This window comes from Ostrinia furnacalis, unplaced genomic scaffold (assembly GCF_004193835.3).
Source record: "Ostrinia furnacalis isolate ACB-3 unplaced genomic scaffold, ASM419383v2 OfSCF3313, whole genome shotgun sequence".
Classification (NCBI taxonomy): domain Eukaryota; kingdom Metazoa; phylum Arthropoda; class Insecta; order Lepidoptera; family Crambidae; genus Ostrinia; species Ostrinia furnacalis.
In genome coordinates, this window is record NW_021133552.1 from 117,238 (window position 1) to 139,174 (window position 21,937).

General features: G+C 36.7%; 1 protein-coding gene across 1 annotated transcript in view; it reads left to right on the top strand.

Moving 5' to 3' along the window:
• LOC114357645 (potassium voltage-gated channel protein Shaw-like) overlaps positions 1–21,937 on the top strand; it is a gene marked incomplete at its 5' end in the record, with an annotated part of 159,940 nt that overhangs the window by 111,093 nt on the left and 26,910 nt on the right. The window contains one exon of the mRNA XM_028311361.1: positions 13,176–13,412. Coding sequence (XP_028167162.1) covers positions 13,176–13,412 — 237 coding nt within the window. The remainder of the gene's footprint in view (positions 1–13,175; positions 13,413–21,937) is intronic.

Genomic DNA, 21,937 nt, shown 5'->3' on the forward strand with positions numbered 1-21,937 from the left:
AAAATCTTAGGCTGGGTTGCACCATCTTATTTTAACTTTAACAAGCGTCAACAATGTGTTAAACTCCATACAAAAAACACCGATTATCGTTAAATTTACGGTCAAAGTTAGGTGGTGCAACTCAGCCTTGATGCTGACTGAATACAGACTTTTAACTTGATGCAAGCACCTGGATCAAAATAATTAAGACAAAATTAAATAATTATCCGTCAAAAATAAACTTTATATTCTCAAACGAACATTAACTACACTGTTTCAAGAGTAATTCGACCGCAAGTCGTTACCCTGTCCATTTCCCTGCCCTCCATCTGAATTCAGTGAATCGTCAACATACATCAACAATAAACTTCATTAGGTGGTCCTCTGGCCCCATTAAAGACATCTGGCCTCTTAATGGGCGCGAAGGAGATCCTGACCGCCATAAAGCAGAATTGCAGAGTTTTAAAAATACAGGGTGGCAGCGAAATTGTACATTCGTCAGCAAGGGTTATTCTAACTGTGATATATTACGGGCTGCAGTCGCTTCGCGATGCGGAATGGGCAGTAAAATGCCGCTTTTGTTCTTTTGTATTGTTATTTTAAACAGAGATTTTTATGTCGTTGTATTTAATGCAAATAATATCAAAGCGAAAGTAGCCGACTTTCCGCATCAAACTGCCTATTCGAGAGGTCACTATTTCAATCCCCGTAAATTGTAAAATGAATGCAATTTAAAATTTTATACAAACTCTTTGAAAAAAAGACTGTAGAAAAGTGAATACGTATGCCCTAATTATTTTCAGCAGAATTTTTAATTCAGAAAGTGGAATGAATTTCATATAAAAACTCTTAAAATCGTTACCATAACATACCAGTAATACGTACTTAAAAGCCAGCACCCATAGCTTCCGCATAAATGTTACATGTCACATATCAAGACCATAAAGAAGCATTTAATATCTTTTTCATCGAAACCCCGACGCAGCGACTTACGAGCAAGTATCAAGATCGTCTGTGCACACATCTCGAAACGCTCGCGTCTCGATTTCTTTGAAACTCACTCATGTTCGGAAAATTACCCTCTTATAGGGGAAAGAAAATACGTTTGGAGTCTGAAACGTTGTCCGGCTTCGCATCAGTGAATTTTATTTGCGAGCATGCAGTAACGGGCGATGTTGAGAATAACGTCTAGGTATTTTTCAAGGGTACAAAACGTTAACAATAATCTAGTACCAATTTTGTTGTTTCTCTTTCAAATAAGACGTTTGGAATCGGACTTCAGCCGCACGTTTTCAAGAGCGAGCATCACAAAATAATATAAAAATGTGTTGGAATACAAAATGTCAATTAGCAACAACTGCTAATGGGCTTTCGTCTTATTTGACAGAGCCTTTAGAGAGTGTCGGGTTGAAACTTTTAGTGAATGATTCGGAAGATAACAAAGGTTATTTATTTGCTTGTTACCCTAACAACGTTTTGAAAACAATATGATATAAATAAATACCTATAACATAATAAATGCTCTTAACCAGGGATGTTATGGATATCCGTAACCGTAACCGAAACTTTCGGATATCCGAAATAAAAAAATATCCGATACCGTAACCGTAACCGATTCAAAAGTTTCGGATAGTTTCGGATATAGGCAGTTTAAATTGTTTTTTGCAAAGCATTATATGTCAATTTTTATTTTTTATTACTTTTTATTCGATGTAAAGTGTGCGCCCATGAATGAACCGTGTTGGACAACTATCGCAAATTGCATTCTAAAGCACAGATATCCGTAACCGTAACCGAAACCGGTATAATATCATTCCTATATCCGTAACCGTATCCATAACCGTATCTACTTAACCATATCTACTGCCTAAATAAAGCTATTCTAGTTTGTTGTCTCAATTTGTTTTGAGCTTTGTGAGGCATACAAACAAAGAGTATTTATCTTTACTGTGCGACGAGGCGTGTTGATCGGAATAACAACGTGTACCGTTGCTATACAACTCAACAACTCAACTCTGTAAGATACAAAACAATTTAAACACCTACTACTGTCAAAGTATTGCATTATAATGCGATTGAATAAAAGTTATATTATTCGTGTTTTTAAATGTAACCGAATTATTAATTTAAAAATAAACCTCATTGCATTATACTTCAGTCACGTAGTCTGGGTTGCACTGTTACTTTAACTTTAACAAATGTCAAAAATCTGTCAAACTCCATACAAGAAGCACCGGTTACCGTTATACTTACGGTTAAAATTAGCTGGTGCAACTCAGCCTTAGAATCACAAATTGCTGAGTAAAAAATCATCCAGCATAATAACAAGTATACAACTTTTAGATACAGTCAGCATCAAATACTTCGTGACACTAAAGTGGCCAAAAAGTTGATAACACAACCATATTCCAAAAAAAGACGTGTTGCGAAGTTTTTGGATGTCACGAAGTATTGACGCTGACTGTACACTGACTCATTAAGAAAGGTAGTATCTTATTTGAGTAAGCATTTAAAATCCTGAAATTAGTATAAAGCAGCATTTTAGACGCCGGGACTTAGCAAATGAACAACCGTTGAGTAATCGCCTCCCAGCTCGGTATAATTTGTTCCTGCTTTGGGCCCATACCCCCGCCAATGTTGGGCAAACATTTGCATTTTAAGACCAACATGCATGAATTTGCACGCTAAAAATAACAATTGAACGTTTCTCGTACTGTAATTAATTGTGAATTTGACTTTTTGACTTTAAATTAATTTTTGACTTTTTGGTGAATGACACAATGTTTTTTTTATTTTTGAGATAATAGGTAGAACTAAGCATCTAAGGGCCCTTTCAATTTAGACGTTTTGTGTCGGACGTTTATCGTGCGTTTGCAAGACCGCACACTAACTATCGGTAATGGTAATTTTATTCCGACGCAGCGCAGTTGTCACACAATTTACCGTGTGCAGTCAGCAAACGCACGACAAACGTCCAACACGAAACGTCTAAATTGGATGCGCCCTAACGTAACTTCTAATGTTTTCATTGTTAAATAAAATTATAATTGGAAATTTTTCCCGTTAAATTACATTTTAAAAATATACTTTATTTGAAAAACCATAAAATTATGCTTAAAGGTGCACTCTGATTAAATACATATTTAGATCAACCTGCTCAAAAATGTGATAAGACACGTTCAGAAATGTCTTTCCATTACGTAAATTAGATAGTTTGCTTAAAATATTAACAAAATAAGGTTATAAGCATAGTTTTATGAAATTGTCTACCTTCAAGGCTAGTGGTTTCATACAAAAATGAATTTTAAAAGAAATCTGTGTGACGACTAGAACCTAGAACCTAGATACCTCCATAGAAATCTAGCTTTATGTGGTATAGACCGTTAAGACTGGGCGCAGACCACCGACTTTTAGTTGGCCGATAGTTGCGTCAGGCTGTTAATCAGTGTGGAGATGTATCATTATGAAAGTGTGCACATTACACCAATTTGGTATCGGCCGATTCTTCATACAAATTAAAATTGGGCCAAACTATCGGCCAATTAAAAGTCGATGATCTGAGTGCTTAGGCTAACGCCCGTATTCACAAACGTTGCTTGCTTAAGTGAAGCAGCAAATTGAACGCACAGCGTTGAATAGAGCTCTGTGATTGGTTCGTGTGTCACCCTGTGCGTCCACGCGCTCTGTCAGACCTCATAGTAATGTTTGTGAATACGGGCGTGTGATTGGTTCATGTGTCACCCTGTGCGTCCACGCGCACTGTGAGACCTCATAGTAATGTTTGTGAATACGGGCGTTTATCTATTAGCAAGATTAATAGCTGGGCTAATCAAGAAGATGTACCGGACAGACAAGAGGACGAGGCTAATTCTACCTACGTCATCGTGCGAGTTATTAATGACGTCACTTGACAAACACCTAAATGGAAGCCAGTGATAAATCATAGACAGGAGCGGTTGTTGTCTACTTGTTAGAGACTCGGGAAAGAGTCTGTGCTTGATGTTGTTTACCCATAGTACAAGCTTTGCTTAGTTTGGGGCTAGAGACGCAGTATAGAACAATGTAATTCTGAAAGTGCTGGTAGGGCAAAAAAATATAGAGACATGTATTGTAAAGGCTCCATAAGAGTATTTGACGATTTGTAAGAACTAATTTAACTAAGTGGTAGAAACAGATAAAGATATTTTTGTTTTTGAAAGCCTGAGACGTGCAAGTTACCAGAGTAATCGTTACAATTTTATTGTTAAACTTCTCTAACTTGAAGTGAGTTTAGTTAAGAATAGGAATTGGCGTCAAGAAGAATTTACATGTTACTATTTATGACTCACTGTTAGAATATTAACTGGTTCGAATAGATTCCCATTTAGGCTGAGTTACACAACTTAACTTTAATCGTACTATAATGATAACCGGTGCTCATTTTTGACGTTTGTTAAAGTTAAAGTAAATGGTGCAACTCAGTCTTAATGTTTTTTATTCCTAGGTACTTTAGGATTATAGAGACGTGAGTTACCTATAACACAGAATAATAATAAGTACTACGTACCTACAGAAGTTTTACTTCGCGAAGGTATTTAAAAAAATGTATGCTATGAAGGTATATAATATGGTGTAATTTAGCCTGTCTCAAGAGTCAAGCACCATTTTGTTGACAAACGTCAGTGATCGGCACTGCGCCGAAGCTATAGGGCTGACTTCGGTAAAATGATGTGACGTGAGGTGCCAAACTGCGGAAAATGGCGGAGGAAATACATGATTTAGCATGAATCATGAATAATATTAACTACTTATTTACCTCTCAGTGTCTTGAGGCAACTTAAAAAAGTACATTCTGTGTTTTTATTATTATTTAGGCAGTTAAATACTGCACAGTATTTTGTACACCATTTTCTTTATTTTCTTCCATCATACACAAGAATACGCGTGCGTGAGTCAATGTCCGCTCGTATGTGAGGCCTTGTCGAATAGTATCCTGTAGGTGGGCCATCGTGCGTGTTTTGTTTTCGATGTAAACTCGCGGAGATGAACAGGCCTGGTTATAACCCAAAATTCAAGTCAAAAGTCTATCTGAAATAGGTACTGTTTATCTACCATCATTGGGGTGTTGTGGTTTTAGCACTCTCAGTTCATTTGGCAAGCGACTGACGTGTCCTGTTCAGTTCCACTTTTGGCTGTTTTTGGGTCGAGTCCGCTATTTATGGGAGAGCAAAGTAGAGTGTTCCGCATTTGGTACATTAAATTAGCTCTAAGAATACTGCGGTTTACAGCACGGCGAAACTTGGAATGAGTGGTAATGTATAACGTACCTGGAATGGGCTAACTTTGAGTTTGAAATATTTATTTAAGTATTACCTATTTGGTGAAATTATCTGTGCTAACTGATGAGATAACTCAAAATTGCGCGACACCGTTGTTGGTTATGGTGGTCGACGGCATCATGACGACCAACCCGGCAAAATGGAAAGCATTGGGGGCGGCCTATGTTCAGCAGTGGACGTCCTATGGCTGAGATGATGGTGATGATGATAATGATGATGATGATGATAATATAATATAATTTCTCCAATATTGTGTACCGTTTTTTCTATTAGAAACTTTATATGTCTAATTTGTTACAGAATTCCTTTAACCGTGTGTAAATTTTGAGCTTCTGTAATCGCCTTCCAATTACAATTTTTCACTGATAAATTGAATCCAGGAATTCAGAAATTAATTGGATTTATTTATTGGCCCGCCGTGTTTTATGGCAAAAACAATATTTGTTTCAATTATAAAACTGAAAGGATAAATCTCTCTTATCGATGGCACACTCCTGCACAAATATTGGATGACCTCACCGACGCCACAGTCAAATGGGAATAGTAGTTCAATGTACAGTCACGGAATGAAAAGGTTCGTCAGTTTTCAAATTGATTCCTTCAACGAATCGCGAGCACATATTACCTTTTGAAACTATGTTACAGAATAATCTCGAGTTAGAGAAAATAATCTTTAACTGTTCGTCAGTAAAGTTCAAAATTATTCAGATCAAAGTTGTTTGACGATTTATCTTGTCAAGATTATTATGATTGATAAACTAAAACCTTCTTGTTGGTTCAACCAGCCATTATTATTTCTTAAATAAAAAAAAAACTACATTTTGTAACATTGCCTGGGATAGAAAATTAAGAGGCTTCCGGCGACTGGGACCGCGGTCCCAGTTAATTGCGGTCCCAGTTGACGGAATCCTCAAAATTAAACAAGCAACAAAACCTTATTCGTTAGCAAACGTCATATTTATTTAAATGTAGCAGCACTGTTTCTTGCACTGTTATGTTGGCAGGTTTGACTCTTACAGTACCTAGTGCAAGCGAAAACCGACACTAAGGTGACGAATCTTTTCATTCCGCGACTGTACCTTAGTAATAAAGAAATCGTCCACCGAAAAGGATATTAAGGAGGAAGGTATGCGAACAGCTAGCAACTGGAATTCGCTGCCTGCTGCTGTCTTTTCTGACTCCTATAATCCGAGCCTTTTCAAGGCGAGAGTGAATAGGCTTACAGGGCAGATATGTACCATCCTAGACTGCATCTCACTTAACACCAGGTGCGATTGCGGTCGAGGCATGCCTAAACAACGTTTCCGGTCGGGTTTGAGAATTTTCTGTCCCAACAGAAATTAGTTTACCAGCTATGTGCCCCACCTACTGACACTCTTTATTTGACAATTTAAGGACTATGTCGGTTCTCTTACGGATCTACTCTTTTCTGACTTGGCCTTGGAGGGCAACTTATGATTTGCAAAAGTAAAATAATAAAAAAATACAACTTAATTTCAACGTATGACATGATATACAGGTGAGGTAATAAACTTGAAATTTAAAGGAGAAAAATAGTCTTTCTGATACATCCTTCTTTATGTCAGCTCAAAGTAAACACCCTCGTGTCTGAGCGAGAAATACGACTTATTCCGAGATTTTTATTTATTTCCGCTGATTGTTTAAGCTGAGGTTATTCCAGATCGCAAACACACGAATAATCTACAAAAAGAAAAACATATTTATGTTACGATCTTTCTTAACTTTGAAGTCCTTTTCTTCAAAGTAAACACAAGAAGTTTAATTTCCCTACCTATTTTATATTCTTTTGACGTATTTTATCGTTCACGAGTACTGACAGAGACGTATTTCACAGCTTATACGAAATCCCCTTACAAATAGGCAGATCAATGCGAATTGAAACCGAATCCTTAAAAAAATCGGCTTTTATTTAAAAAATGAAATCAAAATTCGACTCGGACTCAAGCTTGTGATTCATGCTTATGGTTTGTGTAATTATAGTAAATAGTGAACCAAATAACTTGTGAGTACCTACCTGTTGACAAAAAATATTTATTTAATATCCACCCTTTATCAAAACATACTTTATAATAACATAACACCCTTTCATTCTTTAAGCAGACCCCTTTTCATAGGTGTCAGTCCCTCGACACTTACATAAAATATTTGTGCCTGAAGACTTTGTGAAATAGTATGTTTGTCTTCAAAATATGATTTCAAATAGAGATAATATTGAGACATAAGCATTTTTCACTGGCTTTTTGACACGTTTTCATTCGCTACATTTCACCTTTCACCGTACTTTTCAAAAGAATCGAACCAAATTAGTCGAATACTGAATAAAAATCTGGGGGCACGGCAGTGCCCCCGCCAAGTCGAGCGCGAAGCAAACACTGCCGTACCATCCTTTACTGGAACCATTTCGCCGCATTTTCAGGCCCCTATTTGAGAACCTCTGGATAAGACCAGAACGCAGAAATTTTCGTCATCTAGTAAGCTATAATCACATACTTAAAATCCAAAATTTCAAGTCTGTAGGTCATTTAGTTCCGAAGTTATGCAATCTGGGGGCACGGCAGTGCCCCCGCCAAGTCGAGCGCGAAGCAAACACTGCCGTACCATCCTTTACTGGAACCATTTCGCCGCATTTTCAGGCCCCTATTTGAGAACCTCTGGATAAGACCAGAACGCAGAAATTTTCGTCATCTAGTAAGCTATAATCACATACTTAAAATCCAAAATTTCAAGTCTGTAGGTCATTTAGTTCCGAAGTTATGCAAAAGCAAAGTTTCGCATTTACGACACTCACTCACTGATGATCATCAAAATAGAACTAGTACTTCCCATCAACTCAGAGAGCTGAAATTTGGTACAGAGTTAGGGTTTAATGGCCACATAAAGGGAAAACTATAAAAACTAGGAAAATCGAAGATCTGGAGTAACACCACATTCATAATCAATACTACTCCGGCACCGTGGTGTTCGCCTGTATCGCTCACCGCTAGATGGCGCTAGCACTAGCAAGCGGTGTCCAGATTTTTTTCCTTTCTAGAGAAAGTCGTCGATTAAGTTGAATGTTGTGTAATTTGCATTTCGTTGATTTCGTTTATTATACTGTAAGGTTCGCTTAGGTTATGTTATAATTAAAAACAATCTGATTCGTTGTCCATTTTAAAGGTCGTTGAGTTTATTTGTGTTTAATATCGTAAAAAAATGTTGATAAACGACGACGTTAAATAATTTTGCCACGTTCCACAAAAAGAAGTGAAATCCCACCAAAAACATTCTGTAAAAAACTAGCCAAGTCTCGATGGAGCTGCTTGTTTATCTCTAAAAAGTAATGAAATCTAGACAAAGTCGTGCCAAGTCTATGGTTCCTTACTGCGATTTCTTTATTATTATAGTTAATGTTGTGTGACTTGGCCGTTGAACAATCTTTATTAAGATAATCATACATAAGTATTATTGAAATACGCAGCTTTATTAAACCTACAATTGAATGGTTATTGTTGAATCAATGTTTTCCAAGTGGCAATTTTCCATCGTCAATGGGTAGCGGTTCTGGCGGCAGATTGGTGCAATAGTATCATGGAGCACCTGGTTTTGTACCCTTCAACGGCCAAGTCACACAACATTAATTATAATATTAAAGAAATCGCAGTAAGGAACCATAGACTTGGCACGACTTTGTCTAGATTTCATTACTTTTTAGAGATAAACAAGCAGCTCCATCGAGACTTGGCTAGTTTTTTACAGAATGTTTTTAGTGGGATTTAGTATTCGATTCAGTGCACATAATTTGGTTATTTTTATAAGAAAATACAGAAAATGTTATCAACAGTATTGAAACCCTAGCCACTAGAATGTAACAAACATGCTACGGATTCGCTACGAAGACTACGAGGATACAAACTACGACTGAACTATGCTACGAAACGCTACAACGGTACACTGTTGATCTGATACGAGTAGCAGACATACATTATTAGTAGACTAGGTAGACCCACAGAATAATAATAAGTACTACGTACAGAAGTTTTACTCAGCGAAGGTATTTAAAAAAATGTATGCTCAATGTCATTAACAATATGGTGTAATTTAGCTTGTCTCAAGAGTCAAGCACCATTTTGTTGACAAACATCAGTGATCGGTACTGCGCCGAAGCTATAGGGCCTGGTCAGCCGTTTGGTGTAGTGGTTCGAAACGGGTTACTATTCCGGAGGTAGCGGGTTCGATTCCCGCACAGTACAAACATTTGTGTGCATGAACATATTTGTTTGTATTGGACTGGGTGTTTTCTATGTATAATAAGTATGTATTTACAAAAAAAAAGTATTTATGTATGTTTATATCCGTTGTCTAGTACCCATAGTACAAGCTTTGCTTAGTTTGGGACTAGAAGCGCAGTGTAAAATGTCTAAGGATATTTATTTATTATTATTTATTTAAGGATATTATAGCTTGTCTCAAGAGTCAAGCACCATTTTGTTGACAAACATCAGTGATCGGTACTGCGCCGAAGCTATAGGGCTGACTTCGGTAAAATGATTGTGAAAATGATGTGACGTGAGGTGCCAAACTGCAAAAAATGGCGGAGGAAATACATGATTTAGCATGAATTATCATGAATAATATTAACTACTTATTTAGCTCTCAGTGTCTTCAGACAACTTAAAAAAGTACATTCTGTATTTTTATTATTATTTAGCCAGTTAAATACTGCACAGTATTTAGTACACCATTTTCTTTATTTTTTCCATTATACACAAGAATACGCGTGCGTGAGTCAATGTTCACTCGTATGTAAGGTCTTGTCGAATAGTAATCCTGTAGGGTGCCATCGTGTGTGTTTTGTTTTCGATGTAAACTCGCGGAGATGAACAGGCCTGGTAGACCTCAGTATTCTAGGTTATTCACCAGTTAAAATCTTGTTCAAGAAGATAGAGAATGAAATTGTAACACCCATGCTACGGATTTGCTACGAACACTACGAGGATAGAAAAGCTACGAGTATACTACGCCGATATAGATCGTTTCATCTACGAAGACGCGCCCCACTAATTATTGGTCAAGGGGAGGCGCGGGGTGCGGGGAGTTTGATCCGAGAAATCTGAGCGTCATTATTGTAGTGTGCGTGTGCACTCATGGATAATTTAGCGTGTACCGATAACAGTCAAACATTAGCGGAACAATGGTGGGGCGCGTCTTCGTAGATGAAACGATCTATATTACTCTGGTGATCTGGTATACGCAGCGGTTATAAATATGTATACTTTATCGGGCTAACTTTTATTTTACACGGACTTTCATAGGCTTTACAAATTCTTCTGATAATAATTATTCTACATTGAACATATCAAAACAACACACATGCCTTCCCAACCCAGAATGCCCATTGAAAAATATTCACGAATCCTATAACTATAGAATTTCCCCAACACTAAGCCTCGGGGTACAAGATCCCAAAGGAATAAAGCGATGATTGACAACAACTTTTGAGCAGAACCTGGCTTCGGCATATTAAAAATATGCCACAAACTGAGTTGGGCTCTATTTACAGGAATATTGTGATGAAATTTTATCAGCTTCTTTTTTCACCTAACATTGGCATGATAATAACGCGCCCGTATTCACAAACGATGCTTGCTTAAGTGAAACAACAAATCGAATGCACAGCGTTAAATAGAGCTCTGTGATTGGTTCGTGTGTGACAATGGGCGTCCACGCGCACTGTGAGACCTCATAGTAATGTTTGTCAATACGGGCGTAAGGACTCTTTCCTTCGCCATCCAGTTTAGCGGAATCCAGTAATGAACGAACGAATTACAAATTCGAACGGTTTTTTGCGTGACACTGCAAACGGGATGTGCGTGTGAACGTTAATATTAAAACACTACAAAACGGGATCCTACAAAAAGTAGTTCCTGCAAAAAAGGGGATGTCTCTGTGGGAACAAGTCCAAGGGGTGATGATACAAACAGATTGGATGATAAAAATACATTATAATTTGCGGTATACTGATCGCCTGTCGAATAAAACCTAAATATTCGGGACTATTCCCACCTCTCGCTCCCACCACTGCAACTCCTGTGTAGTAATAAAACCTAAATAAAGGTGTAAACTCTTTAAAATTTGATAACCGATTTATGTGAATCCGCCTTTAGCTTTTCATTATTTTAATGGAATCACTTGAGAGGCGGAATGAATATTTTTAATGTGCCGACAAATATTGTGATTAAACTGCAAACATTTTATCACAGTCTAAAAAGCACTATACAGTTTGAGTCTTGATAAAGTGCACAAATTTAAATAGGTGACCAATTTTTATCGACGGAAAAAATGACTAAATATTATGTCTGTGATTTAAAAAAAAAAATTTTTCTTTTAATTACAAATCTAGAGCCACTTTCAGCTTCGTTGTTAACGAAGCGAACGAATGGCGCGCCCAGAGCGACTTAGTTTAAACGCTCATTGCAAAAGTTGGGATTGGGATTAGAGACATGACATTAGAAATGTTTTTTTTTTTCCGTCGATAAAAATTGGTCTAGTTTCACCTATTTTACTATGTGCACTTTATCAAGACTCACACTGTATTTTAGATCCCGTAAGTGTTAGTTTGAACCATTTAAAATTGTTTATATAATCACTAGCTATTTCGCTACGCTCACTTGACTCGTTTATACGAGAATGTCCCTTACCTTGGAATTTCCCTAATGCTTGGAAACTTCGCATTTTCTTTCACTAAACGGTGGTCTCTCCGAAGACTATTTGTTAAGCGTATCAGTGACATTACATTTTATCTTTTACACTAGAGCTGTTTGAATAAGGTGTCCTGATTCTTTGAAGTGAATGGAGAAAATAGTTCATTAACAAAGACGATGAAAGTAGTGAAGAGAGTTTTAAAAGAGATTACTAACTTTAAGATCGCATCTTACGTGAAACATAAATTTTATTACAAATTGACGGTTGTCAATACGGATGTAAAATAAACATTTTAAATAACCATTTAAGACCCATAAAATAAGTTCAAACCAGAGTTTATACTTCTTCTGTTTCACTATTTACAAACGTAAAAACTACTCAATTAATTTTTAATTTAAGGCAATGACATTAAAATCATAATTCATTTTTACAAATTGAGATTGAATCTATCAAAAATACAAAAAAAGAAAATATTCGCCTGTTTTATTAGGGAAAAATGCATTGAAATGTATGCTTACTGTCAGGGACAGGGCACTGCGCCTCATCAAATGCCAGTCCACCTAAATAACCCTGTGGCCTAATTCACGTATTTTGACAGTCAAGACCTCGCTGACGTTCAGAAGTCGTCGCATTAAAAAACAGTTCTAAATCCGTATTCACAAGGGTCATTTTGATAGAACGATTACTCGATAGGATCGCAACTCAGTGTTTTGTTGTCGTTGAAGTTTTGTTACGTGAATAAGGCTACTGGAGTAGGGTAAACTTTTGGAACCCGTGCAAGCCTCCTAACCACAGAAATATAACTACTGCATGGTTTGTAAGGCCATACATTTATCTAAGTAGAGTTGAAGTTAGTTGAAGTAGAGTTGAAGAACACGTCGAGAAGAAAAGATCTCCAAGGTGTAAAGTTTATATTGTAGTGAAATACTGACAGAGTTATTGTGACAAATCTTTTCTTGAGTAGTAGTGTTACGTAGGATGGTTGTTGACGTACTGAGTTACTCGTATAATAAAGAAAAATACTTAAAATAGTAACTAACCCGCGCCCAAAAAGTGGGACGCAAACGTAAGCGTAAAAGTAAGTGCAATGTACGATGGCTTGCCCGTACAACTACTTTCCTGATCTAAGGCACCTTAATTATAAAGAGTCTAACCTCAACTTTTCTTCTCCCACAGGTGATATCAGCTATATCGGTCTTCTTCATATGCGTGTCAGTGCTCTCCTTCTGCCTGAAGACCCACCCTGACCTTCGGGTGGTGTACCCAGCCACCTTCAACTCCTCAGAGCCGGAGAACACGTCTGTCCTGGTGCTGAGACCGTGGCATGACAACGGGCAACCCCACGTGGCGTTCTTTTACATTGAGCTGGTGTGCAACGTGTGGTTCACTATTGAACTGCTGGTGCGGTCTGTGGTAAGTTATTTATCATCTTTGATTGTTGATTGCTTAAGTTGGTGGTCGTTCTTTACACGTATCTGGAACCTTGACGTCCGAAGTTATACATACTTCTTATGTAGGTACCTACTTAAAAAAGATTACGTACTTTAATAAGTCATTTAACAAGCTTAGGTGAAGAAATTGTTCACGTTAAGGAGTTTAAGGTACTCAACGCAAATGGTCCTTAATTTTGAAAAACTTTTAATTTTTTTACCAATATTGCAGATTGCAGAGAGCGTTTATATCATGAATCATGACATTATTAAGTTTTGATATAAACAAGAATATTTAACCGTTATCCGTCAGATCAGCTGATAGAAAACCCTACGAGTGAAAGCAAGAAAAGTTCATCAATTCGCTCTAAACAAAGCAACAGTTATTATTTAATTACTCGCCGTAACCAGAAGTTTACATAACCCGGTATTATTTAAAACAAAAGTTAGCGTCATTGAAAGTGACACGTCTGCTGACGGCCAAGCTCTTTATACACATACAAAAGTGTCTGTCTGTCTGTGAGGGATGTCGAGTGCACTGCAGAACAATAAGTTTGAAAACACAGGGACAGAGATTGTGTGCAGACCCGTCGAGTAGAAAACGTTCTACTTTGTAGTTGATTAACACATTCACATAGTGTTATATGGTGTGGTGTACTACTACACAAATAAAGAGTGTGCGCTATGGCAACACTGACTAGTACAGCGCGGTGGGGGGTCAGTCGTAGTCGGGCCGCCACACAGGACGGACGTCAGTGCTTGCACTAGCTTACACAGTGAACATATACCAGTGTTTTATTTAAGATCACAGATAGCCATCTGTGGTGTCTTAAATAAAACACTAAACAACATAGCCATGTTATTTAGCAGTACATTGACGCATTTATTAAATCCAATCTTTGTAAATTCTAAGGTCTAAAGTGTCTACAAAAAAATCTTTAGCGAGTATTATTTAGGTATAATAAAATTTATTTGAATAATGAATCAATATTTTTATTTATGTTTTACTATTTGTGTTATTTTCATTATAAAGGAAAGTGTTCCGAAAGTTTGGAGTTTCACAAGAATTCTTGGAATATAATCTCAAATCAATAAGTTAATTTTAAACATTCAAAGTTATACAAGGTGTCTATTTTTTAGGGATAGTACATTAGTAGAGCTACCTCCCCTATCAGTTTGATGCAGACATTTTGTAATCTACCTACGAGTAAAGACCAAAATTCATCAAATAAATGGATCAGCATTGTAGCCATTAATTACTTAAAACGAAAAGTCTGACTCATTGTAGTACCTAATACAAAATTCTCCTTATTATTCAAGTATACTCTACTTAATATCTAGCCAGATAATCTTAGGATTAATGTCTCTAAAAGCCCCAATTGCGAAATACCAAAACATTTATCTTGATATCTTACAGAACGTTTTATGTAACGAGCCCATAGTATTACCTTGTCTTGTAACGAACGAAATAGGCTTTACTTTGTAGCCACGCTGATTCGAAATAACGAGGCAACGTAAAAGCTTTTGACGTATCTTGTTAGATCAAGAAATGTACGAACGACAGCGCATAATGGTTAATACTGTATTTTGTAATTAGGGCTATTTTGCAACGAAAATTTAAAAATTTGGCGTGCTTTCTACAGTAATAAATAATTGAGTAAGCTTCATACTACAAGCTTAAAGATTATTGAGGATTTTGCCTGGAAAAAGTTTATAGAATTTAGTGTTAAAGATACAGCACTTATAAATAGCCCATACTAGTGCCTTGAATTAAATGGTACATAAATGCATTTATGATACTCGTATTTATCTGTTTAAACGGAGAAAACTTGAATAACAGCTTTCTTAAAAACTTACTTTAATGCCATATGTTAAAAAAATATTTCTAAATTTTTGTAATGTATGTAATGTTCATAGTAAATTAATCACATTTAGTAAAAATTCTTTTGTATAAAGATTGAGATTACAATTAATTACCTTACAATGGTTTCGTACATCGAAACAAATAATTTGAGTGCCAATTCAGCAACAGCGCACATTGAGAGGAAAACGCGGCGACAGACGCGGCCACAAAACGCATGCGCGCGTCATTTCATATTAATAGCTTGTTGACGTGACATGTCGCGGAGTCGCAACGACAGCTAATATATTCTTTGCACAATATGCGCTGTCGCTTATTTTTGAGACGTTGCTCTACATCCTATCCGCCCGTATGTTTACAAGCACATACCTAATGACTACCGAACAATGCGCCCAAATGGAATTCCTAACGCGCATGTTTCCAGTTTGGAACTCCCACTAGATATACAGGGTGGTCAGTAAATACATTTTACATCTAACTTCCAAGAGTGGCTGACAGTTTGCTGACGGTGTAAACCGCTTTGTCAAGTATGTGTCAGTTAGCACGGTCTTGTGAAAGTTTTTATACTCTTTGCCTTTTTAGCTTCCTAAATCTATCTATGCTTATAATAAATCTGTAGAGAGGTCAATTCTGTACATGAAATATATTTTCAAAATAACTATCAGGGGGTGATTAGTGATCGATACTGATGCCAAAAATGCAATCAGTAAAATTTTTGTCTGTCTGTCTGTCTGTCTGTCTGTCTGTCTGTATGTTCCTTATAGAAACAAAAACTACTCGACGGATTTTAACGAAACTTGGTACAATTATTCTTTATACTCCTGGGCAGGTTATAGGATACTTTGGAATTCCCACGGGAACGGGCATTAGCGGGAAAATCCTTTTGTATGAAAAATCTAAACCGCTTAAGTTAGACGATTGAAATTTGGCATGCAGGTCCCTTATTAAACTTAAAGCTTAGTTACAACAGGATATTGCGAAATTCCAACGGGAATGGGAGTTAGCGGGAAAAAACATTTGTATGAAAAAATCTAAACCGCGTAAGATAGATGAAGGGGGTAAAACAGGATCCACGCGTACGAAGTCGCGGGCGGCCGCTAGTTCATAATAAATTAGTCGTTGTTCATAATAGTATAATGTAAATTTTAAACAAACGCCTTCATAGTCAAGTCGCAAATGACTTTACGAGGGAAAACAAATGATGACTGTTTCATTCATTAGAAATCCAGAAAATTATTTCAAATTATGTTAACACAGTCAAATGACCGTTGCAGTCTTCTTATTTCAAAGTTAAATTGCTTACGTCACTCCCTGACTGTTTAACCTTCAAGCGGGCGCGCGGTCTTTTGTAACGGCAGCGGTCGCGCGTAAACGAAAAGACCTATAGGGTCTAGTAAATAAATAAAGCACTTATTTTCCAATAATCATTTATTATTTTGTACGCGGATATATTATGATTGTATTTAAGTCTTAAGTAATTTGAATTAAGTTAAAGAAACAATTATTAAATCAATTAACATAACGAAAATATTATTTGGATCAAAAACTAATTTTTGTACACAAAATCTTTTAAATTACCTCAGAATAGTTCATATACCTGGTAAAAACGATAAAAATGGCAAAATAATGATAAAACATAATTTTATAATTTTGGCTTAGTTTAGCTTGGTCTCTGAGCTCCGATTCACTCTCTTTTTCATCTTTTCATAATAATGTCTCTGTTATTTCACTTTGTACTAGCAGTGTACGACTTATTTAATAAGAAAAAACAGAATTGCAAACTTAATTCAATAATTTGAAAATTATAAATAACTTGAAAAAATCTAGGTATACTTAACATTGATGAAACAAACGCTGGCTGTAACAGCGTATTACACTTGAAAATTTCGACGGGTTCATCCAGTGTCTAAGTAGCTCAGTTGGAAGAGCAGTCGCCCGGCAAGCGGAAGGTCGTGGGTTCAATTCCCGCCTTAGGCAGTTCGATTTTTTCAAGTTATTTATAATTTTCAAATTAGTTTGAGATGCGACTCTAAACGCTAAAAATTTAATAAATAATTCAATAATATTGGGTGATAGCCGAAGAAATGTTATACCGCATAGAGAGTCGCGCGTAACCTTTTCGACGACAGGCGCGCGGCGTGCTTTCGACGCCGGTGCCGCGTCTAAAACAATAGCAAGCCATGGGGTGGGAAAAGCGCGGAGAGCTGAGGTAAGCTCTTTATTTCACTCACAATGAGCAAGCGACAGGCTACTAAAAATGAGAAATATGTGTAACAAACAAGTAAAAAAAAAGTTATGAACGAAAATGTGTTAGGCGCGGTCGATTCGACGCCGCGCGCCCGCTTGAAGGTTAAAAGAAAAATTAACAAAACACGATCTATTATTTCGCTAATCGACGTCAGCGCCCAAAATGGCGACGCACAAAAAGTTTAATCGAAATATTTTTTGAAACAACGAGACCCAACACAATGGGGCTTTCCTCGAAATTGTTAAGAGTAATTAAAAATTAATTACAGAACGCGGTTGTTAGCTATAGCTATATCTATCGCTTAACTTAGTCAGTGACTGAGGTTATGGGAGCGGAGGGTGTTTTGGAACGTCAAACGTCAGTGAAACTTCAAATGTGCTTTAGATTTGTTTGCCCTGTCACGTCATAAATGTCAATTACGCTCTCATACCTACCTCAGGTAGTGAGTTATGCAGTATACCTATAATAGTACAAGGCACGTTAAGCTAAACACTGTAGTCTCTTATGTAATTGTTATAAAGATGGTTTTGCAATAAATCTTTATAATACACTAATGTGCTGTAGTTCGAAAAGCAATGTTGCTAAGGCAGTTCGATGCTAAGGTTACAGCTAAAATTATTTTTGTAATTAATAGTTTCTTCAATTTATGGAAAATAATTGCCAGCGTCTCAAGGTTTTTGAATAAAAATTAATAATTTGAAAGCAAAACCTTTTGAAGGATTTTACTTTCCGCAAACAATAACTTAAATTTGAACGAACTAAGAACTATTCATACTTACAATTTCTTCACAAAATCATGTTAAAAAGAAAACTTAAACGCTCATTATGAGATTACGATTATTATTTGATTACAAGCTTTTAACTTGTACTGTTCGTATGTAAATGTCTGTTCTCCCTCAAAATTGGCAAATTGCGATCATTTGTTACTATGGTATCTGATTGAGCTAAAATAGGTATAGTTTACTATACTGTATCGTTACGGCGCACGTAGGTATCTATACTGATTGTTTATTTTTATTGAATAGGTATGCTCCAAAATTACTGGACTGGTTTGAAAAATTCTTTCAATATTTAGAAGCCTACATTATTCCTGATTATCATAGATATTTTCAAAAGAAGCGGTACAAAGATCGCTAGTTGTGTAGGTATATGTAGCCTAAGGCCATTTGTAGACATTCGTTTTCACCGAATGACGGTCCGTCAAAAAACGGATATCCTTTGTTTACTGTCAATTTTCACAAGTTAAACTATACACCACTGCTAAATCAAGCGCAAAAATCGGGCCGTAGTTCGGTCAAAAAACGGATGTTTACAAGCGGCCTTATTCTTCAGTCCCTGTCCATAAATTCCACAAGAAATTATGAACTCTACGGGTTATAAAATAACGACACTTTTATTACTCTCGCTTTCTTCGGATGATTGATAGACGAATGATCAGACCAGCGTTAATAAATTATCACTTTGCTCTAAACTTCGTGAATTATTCGATTCGTTTCAATGGCTCTGTAACAACTTGGAAGTGAATTTTCATGATGAATGATGGTCTTGTGGCATTGGTGCGACGTTTTATTTTCTCTCAGCAGTGTTTTAGGAAAGTTTAAATGTGGTGGTAAAATGTTGGCATAATATACCCATGTATTTTTATTTAACTAGCTTTAGCCAGTGCCTTCGTTCGCGTAAAGTTTGTTGTGTCACAAAAAGATTTTATAGTCTTTAAAAAAACATTTATATAATGTTATGCTGTATGTTATTATTTGTGTATCAACACACAATTTAATCAAAATCCTTTCAGTAGTTTTCGTGAGAAAGAGTAACAAACATCATCCAAAACGTTTTCACATAAAACGTAACTCTAATAAATAATATCTTGTTGTTCTTATACCGAGGTTTACTCAACGCAGTAGCTTTATCCATAATATTCCAAATTGTATAAAAACATTGTTCTACCCACATCAGCACGAGTTTCCCTAACCGGGGGCGCTTGAACTGGTCGGATCTATGTAATTGAATGAGGTGATCCACCATACATAGAGTATGGCAAGTTCCGGCATAAATGTTAGAAAGAGATACATAAAACGTTGTCGTTTGTGTACATAAGGCCCAGTTTCTACCAAAGCAGAGCGAAGCAGAGAAGTGTATTTAATAAAAAGGTTTTTTCTTTTGTTGGTGATATGTAGTTGATGCCTCCGACTGCATTTGTAAACACTAAGTTGTCTTGTTTTTATTTTTTTAGTTCATTTTTACGCAGTTGGGTTTTTTTTATCAATAATAATTTTATTTTAATCTTTTTAGTTTAGTACTATACATTTTTGTAACCTACTTAAAAAGCCCTTTATTTTGATACCAAGTGGGGACTCGATAGGATTTGATAAAAAAAAATTAAGACATTATGGCGCCTGAAATACACCATTTTGATTTTTCCAATTTTAACATAGCCAGTGTCACTCTCACGAGACGAATCTAACGACACCTGTCACGCTAAGATCGGTCAAGCCGTTTAGGCTGTAGGCCGTGCCAAAGAAATATACATACATACATACATACACTCGAAAAACATAACCCTCCTTCTGGCGCAGTCGGGTAATAAGTAGGTAATTAGATTTCATTATTTTTCCACTTCTCTGTTCTCATCTGCTCCAGACCACGCCGCCGCTGTCAAATTCTACAAGGGTGGAAATGATTTCGATTATTTCTAAACTATACATACAAGATATCGAACAACTAGTTACTGATCCTGAAAGTGCTTCACGAGACCTTACAAACGGTATCAATAATAAGTTAAGACGAACTGGATCTACCCAAAAAATCTATATTTCCAATATTTTCCGTAAATAATTTTAAATAAGAATGCAAAGATCTGATTACTTTTCACAGTTTCCCATTGGTTTTTCTTGCCAACATTTTACTTGAAAATGTATTTTAGTAGGATCCCTACATAAAATGCCAAAACAAGCTTGATGGGTTGTCTATACCAGAACATTAAGCCAATGAAGCTCACAAATTACCCACAGTACCCACGAGCCTTTGATTTGCCTGATGTTCAGATAACCAGTCCACCGGGCATTTACCTTTATTTTCCAATCTTATCTAACCATCCGAAAATGAAGCTTTAAGACAATCGGACGATAGCAAAACCGATGTTGAAGTCAAATTATTTATAGCGAATAAATACAGAGTGGCGCGGAGTTGATTTGAGTTAAATCATAAAGTATGTAGCGGCTTGCGTCCAGCGCTTCCCTGCTACCTTTACGATGTCGTCGGTCCACCTTGTAGGTGGATGTCCAACGCTGCGTTTTCCGGTTCGCGGCCTCCATTCCAGAACCTTACTGTTCTTCCTCCTCCATTCCAGAACAGTTCTTCGTAGCTGGACGCAAGCCGCTACCAATCGATCAACGTGGAAAGCTATTGGGGGAGGCCTATGTTCAGCAGTGGACGTCCTATGGCTGAAATGATGATGATGATGATGATAAAGTATGTAGAGTTAATTTGTTCTTAATGTGAGTATAGACCAGAGCATTTGCTTATAACAGAACAACGAGCCGCTTTATAAAATGTTCTAAAGCCCGGTCCGTGAGCACGTAGAATTTTGTCCAATGGCCCCTAGCTACCCATCCTTATCGCTCGCGCGTAATTATATTGCTGTCGCGACTGTGCGACGGGCGCCCGCAGTGAGTGTGCGAGCGCTATAGCAACATAATTACGCGCAAGCGATAAGGATGGCTTGGGGTCATTGGACAAAATTCTACGTGCTCACAGACCAGACTATAGTATCAGTGTCAGTGTCATCCTTTCACGACCTAACGTCGACCTACGTCGTATATTTTACCCGTATTGTACCGTTCGTGAGAACGTCAAATTACCTACATAGAAATGTTGATTAATTCATGGTTCAAGCTCACTTTTTTATGTAGAGACGATAGCTCGTCGAGGTAAACACTGGGGCATTTTATACATTATGTTTTGTTATAAACGTGTTACCTACTTTGCAACCAAAATGTAATCTGATTCGCTGTCCACTTTACAACGGCATGCCAGTCTTACGGCTTGTATTAAACGTTCTACGTTAACTATTTAAGTATCATCTTGAGTTAAATAGTTAAATCTAATGTTTTAAATAAATCTAAATCATTTATTCAGTTTAGACCACAAGTGGCACTTATGAACGACAAAAAATAAAAGTTTTTCAGCGAAATACATAGTATCGTTTTAGACAAGTGTAAATGTTAGTTTTTTGATTCCTTATTTACCTTTCTGAGGCTATAAACTCTCCAAAACTCTAAGTAAGATTTATTTATTTCCAAAGTAACGTAAATACGACTACGAAAAAGATAAATCCTAGCTTTAAATCTTAAAGCACCAGGTTTAAGCAGTTTTAATAATAAAACACGAATTAGTAGCG